The 5,430-nt window shown below is 55.1% G+C and overlaps 1 protein-coding gene across 1 annotated transcript; it reads right to left on the reverse strand.

The window, feature by feature from the left end:
• Window positions 1-626: 626 nt before the first annotated feature.
• Window positions 627-4,620, reverse strand: CHST1 (carbohydrate sulfotransferase 1). The gene is made up of 3 exons (XM_049779712.1): window positions 4,523-4,620; window positions 3,834-3,889; window positions 627-2,814 (listed from the first exon to the last, which is right to left on the reverse strand). Exon 3 carries the CDS (start codon window positions 2,771-2,773, stop codon window positions 1,529-1,531), a length of 1,245 nt encoding a protein of 414 aa, XP_049635669.1. The 5' UTR covers window positions 2,774-2,814; window positions 3,834-3,889; window positions 4,523-4,620; the 3' UTR covers window positions 627-1,528.
• Window positions 4,621-5,430: the final 810 nt, after the last annotated feature.

A 5,430-nucleotide genomic window follows, 5' to 3' on the forward strand; every position in this document is an offset into this window, starting at 1 on the left:
GGAGCCTAGAACTGCCTAGCCTGACATTCTTGTTTTGTTTTTGCTTCTTGGGCCACACCCAGTGAAGCTCAGGGGTCACTCCTGCCTCTGTGCTCAGAAATCACTCCTGGCAGTTCTTGGGGGACCATAGAGAATCCCAGGGAATAGAACACAGGTCAGCTGCAAACACCCTCACTACTATTGCTCCACTCCTAACCTGGCATTCTTATGGTTCTTAAACCACAGTTTAACTCCTCCATGCCCTGGACCAGCTATGGCCTTGGAAGAAGAGACTGGGAAGCTGCTGGAAGGAAATTTCTAAATTGACCAGGATGAAGGGGTGGGGGACCATGGCCAAGGTAGACACCTCAGTAGACACCTGTACACCTACAGCGATTGTTAAAACAGGAAAACTAGTGGACAAGCAGCCCGGATCCAGAGTGAAAGAGGCAAACGCCCCCAGGACCCCATCCTCAACCCTAGCACCAGTCCTACATTGCCTCCCTGCTAAAGGGGCCCCAGACTCTGAATTCAGAGACAATGAGGACTGGGAAAAGGCTGAGTTCTAAAAGCCAGAGGTTTGTCCTCCACCTCCCTCCTGACTTGTCAAAGCCAGATACCCCAGACCCACTTAGGCAAGATTACACTTGGACATGACTGTACTTTTTATTTACAGAAAACAGGTAAAGCATTTCCATGTTCCTTGAGCAAATAACCTGCTCTTTTTTTTTCTTTTCTTTTTTCTTTTTTTTTTTTGGCACAAAGAAATATCATAAATGAACCACCAGGATCAACCAGAAACCCATAGGAAGATGTATCAGTCATCAACGGTCCAGGGGCAGCCACAAGACTCAGACAGACAAACAGACAGACAGCATCACCACAGACTGGAAAAAAAAAATAAACAAGGGCCACATTCACCTCACAGTAAAAACCTGCTGGCCACAGGCTAGGCAGGGCAGGGGTTTGGGGAGGAGATGCGGGGCAGGGGGAGGCTCTCTGCTCCAGGGCCAGAAGCAGAACAGGAGGGAGAGTCACCATTCATAAATTAGAGGAGGCCTTCTTGTTCTCAACCACTTATCTTGTCCAAGACAGACAGTGCAAAAAACTGCCATACCCTGACCATGGACGGGTCCATTGGAAAAGCTTCTGGCAGCTGCGTGGACCAGGAGGTATCTCTCCATGTGTGCATGTGTGTGCGTAAGTGTGTGAGTCCAGTGCTTGTAAACATGGTCACCACCCACACCAGATACCCCCAACACCCACGTGATGAAGCGGGTGCAGAGGAGAGGCTGCCCCCACCCCCGCATTTCCTGCCCCTCTGCCCCACCCCCTTGATTCCTGTCCAAGACATAGTGCAAATTTCAGAGGCCAAAAAGAGGCAGAAGGAAAGAAGGAGAGGACATTGGGGAGTTGGGGAGGGTGGGCAGGAAGGACACAAAGACAGGATGGGAGTAGGAGAAGGGGAATAAGGCAACAGTTAGAAATGGTCCGTGTTATCAAAACCGACAGCCAGAACCCCTTCACCCACGCGTGGGGGGCGCCCTGGTCACAAGAAAGGACCGAAGTCCCTTTCTTCCACCAGGCTGATGGCGGGGTTCTTGAGCTCCTCCTCGGAGCTGGCCATCCTGTAGCCCAACTGAGCCAGCACCCGCTGGCAGGCGTTCTGGGCGAAGGCCACGATGTCATAGGAGAGGCGAAAGCGCCACTTCTCAGCCGTGGCGGCCGAATTGCGCACCGTGCCATACTTGTGCTTGCCCAGCGTGGGGTCGCCCCGTGTATTGTTCTGGATCCAGCGGGCCACATGGCTGTCCAGGGGGATACCCAGGAAGTTGTAGATCTCCTCGGTCTTCTTCATGGGGTTGCGTGCCAGGTCCTCATAGCGCACCAGCATGTACTTGCCCTTGAGCCAGGCGGGCCGCATGAGGCCTGTGGCCACTGAGCTGGAGAAGTCCTTGCACACGGTGGTGAGTTGTGTCACGTCCAGGTTATAGGGTTTGCGGCCCGTGCCATACCACAGCCGCCACAGGCGGTAAGTGTCCCTAAAGGTCTCGCTGCGAGATGCCAGGATGCCCCGAGGGTCGCGCACCAGCTGGATGACCTTGAGGTTCAAGCGTGGGTCCTCCACCAGGGCACGCAGGTCCTTCACCTCGGGCACACGCACCGTCTTGATGGCCATGTGGCTGCGCTCACGACACGCCTGGGCCGCCAAAGTCAAGTTTAGCAGGCCGCATTTGCGCACGCAGTCGCCCTCCTCCAGCACCAGGTCGGCATCCCCGCTGCTGGCCGGTGGGTTGCACACGGGCCGGGAGCACAGCACCCGGCTGGCACCCCGACGGAAGACTCTGTCGGTGGTGTGGTTGGCAGGTGGCGGGCGAATGTAGTTCTCCAAAAAGTAGAGGTCACAGTCGTACAGGCTTCGCAGCAGGTCGCGGCTGGCCCCCAGCATCACCCGCCGGTCGGCCGGGCTCTTGCCCTGGGTCAGCCTCGGGATGAGCGTGTTCTGCACGTGATAGAGGGGCTCAAACAGGTAGAAGACGTCGAGGTGCTGGTTGAAGAGCTGGCCCACGAAGGACGAGCCACTGCGCGTGGTGGCCAGGATGAGGATGTGCGTCTTGCGCGATGCGTTGGAAGGAAAGGTGGGACCCTCCTCACACAGCCGCTCCGACAACCCTGACTCTGAGAGCCCTGGGCAGCCGTGGAAGGACTTGGCCGTGAAGGTGCGGATGGCGGTGTACTGGATGGCGATGGAGGCCAGGGCGAGGAGAAGGACGGCCTTCCACGAACATTGCATGGCTGGGCACCTGCATGCGGCTGCTTCTTGGCTGGCAGACTCTGCAAGATGTGAGATGTGGGGGAGTCTGTCAATAGGGTGCAGGTTCCCCAGGAGGAAAGAGGGCTGGGTGTCTAGAAAGAGTGGGTCCTGGGGAGGGAGGCAGGGATGACCCCACACACACACACACCAGCTCCTGGCCCCAAACTCACACCTGCAGGGTCTATCCTACCTTCTGAATCCTTCAGGGCCTTTCTGGGAACTTCCTGGACCCCGAAAGTCCACCTTCAATATAGACTCCGGGCCTGCCATCTGATAGTAAGTTCCTGAGCAGACCCCATGGTGATAACTAATGCCTCAGATGCTAATACTTATGAAGTGCTCTGCTTCTGGGTCTCTTTCCTGTCATCTCTGTCCCTTTCAGGGCTCATCTGATTCTTCTTCCACCCCCACCAGCTGACACCCACTTCTCCAGCAGTCACATCAGTCCCCTGCCAGGACCCAGGAGGAAGAAGTCACCCACAAGCCTGGGCAGGAAAGGCTGCAAAAGTGAGGGTGGCCACAAACCAATCTGGATTATGAGTGAAAGTGAACAGCTTCCTCCAGCATTGGACTGTGATTTTCAATCGCCAGTAAGAGGGAGCACAGGTAGAGAGACCCAGGGGTGCTGAGAAGCCCCTGCCCTCCAGGGTTCACACCTGGCCTAGGGAACACACACACACACACACACACACACACACACACACACACAAACACACACACACACACACACACCTGTCAATGTCTGCAATGTGAATCCAAGCAGAGCTGCAAAGATCAGCCTGTCAGGGAATTAAGGGTCCAGTTCCCCGTCCCTTCCCCCGGCAGTCCCCAGTATCCCATGTGACCACATAGCACAGAAAAGAAGGGGGCAAAGAAAGGGCAGAGAAATGTGATAAGGGTGTTTCCAGCCAAGCTGAACATCCAGTAGAGTGTCTTGCCCCCTTCCCCTAGCCAAGCTAGCTGAGTAGTTTCCCAATTCTGAGTGTGCCAGAACCCAAATGCCAGGAGGTGAGGAGGTGAGTTGGGAAGCCCCACTTACCAACAAGGGGCTCCTCCTCCAAAGTGGCCTGGCCCAGTGGGCCCGTGCTCAGGAGGCTGCAGAGAGATAAGGGAGAAGCACTCAGGTTGGGGGGCTGGTGAGGGGCTCCCTTCCACACCTGCTACCTGTGACCTGTATATCACAGACTGATCCCCACTCACCCCCAAACCGGGGCCAGTGGATGAGCTCAGGCCTTCCCCATCTCTGCTCACCTCATCTCCCCAGCAGGGCTCCAAACCACCAAGACCCTCTCTGATCAGCAATTCCTATCCTCTAAGTGTAGGCTTGGCCCTGCCTCTTAGCAAGACTCACTTCTCATTCATCCCATAACAGCCAGCAGACCCCCCTAATGGAGAGTGGGTACCCCATGTGGGCATTCACTCCAGGCAGGTACCCCACCAGCCTCACTTCCCTTTAAGGGTCCTTCCTATAAAGCCAATTTAGTGGCTATGTCCCACCTCCTCATTTCCCCCAGTCCCAGGCTGGTACCAGACAGTCAGACAGTGCCCTACACCCACTGTAAGACAGAATAGTGTCAGGTCAAAGGGATCCCTGAAAAGGCAACAGAGTCCAATGCAGATTGGGCCTGCGCTGGTGGACAGGGCAGGGCCTTGCCAGTGCACCAACTACTTGGGGGGGGGGGTAGGGTGTGGATTCAGAGGGTGTTCAGAAGGCACAGGGGGACTCACTCCAGACTTCCAAGTGGAAACAGCAACTCAGGTGGACCGTCTGCTTATTGGGAACCTACAGTTCAGGTGCGGAGAGGGAAGTTCTTCCAAGTACAGTGAGCGAGGGTAGCCTGAAATTCACCTGAAATTCAAGGTAAACATGTACCAAGGTGCCTTTTTGACCCAGACACTCTCAAGTCCAAGTCGCTGGGAGCTCTAAGGAGTGGCTCAGCCCCTGCCCTTGGTCATTAGGGTCTCAGGAGAAGTCCATGGGGTTGCTTTCAGCTCCATTTCACAGGAGGGCTAAGGCACAGTGAGGCCAGGCTCAACCAGTAGCTTCCCTGCATCCACTCTCCTGCTCTCTACGGAGATCTGCCTTGGTTTCTCAAGTTCTGGGAACCTGACCTTCCAGAATGCCTTTAATGGAAGTCCCCAGTCCAGTCACAAGTTGGGTGACAGGCACCGGGAGGAGGCAAAAGGCCACATGTCATATTTAGAGCATGTTCCTTCTTCCATCTCAGACCCCATTCCACTCATTCCCTCCCAACCCCGACCAAACAGAAAACAGAATCCCCTTTTTTTATTAGTTAAGAGTCAAGACACCTTTCTGAGATGCCTCTTAACTCTAGGAGTTCACACATCAGAATTCAGCTGGATTCTTTAAAGAGGAGCCTCTTTCTCTGCACCCCAATGTTCATTGAAGGGTGATTTACAATAGCCAAGATCTGAAAACAATCCAAGGGCCTAACACCAGCTGAGCGAAGAAAGTAAATATAATAGAATATTAGAGAATGTGGGGCCGGCGAGGTGGCGCTAGAGGTAAGGTGTCTGCCTTGCAAGCGCTAGCCAAGGAACGGACCACGGTTCATTCCCCCGGCGTCCCATATGGTCCCCCCCAAGCCAGGGGCGATTTCTGAGCGCTTAGCCAG

This window comes from Suncus etruscus, chromosome 9 (assembly GCF_024139225.1).
Source record: "Suncus etruscus isolate mSunEtr1 chromosome 9, mSunEtr1.pri.cur, whole genome shotgun sequence".
NCBI classification, from domain to species: Eukaryota; Metazoa; Chordata; class Mammalia; order Eulipotyphla; family Soricidae; genus Suncus; species Suncus etruscus.

Bases quoted from the DNA above. Each gene is read 5' to 3' on its own strand.
- CHST1 (XM_049779712.1), bottom strand. From the start codon at position 2,773: ATGCAATGTTCGTGGAAGGCCGTCCTTCTCCTCGCCCTGGCCTCCATC.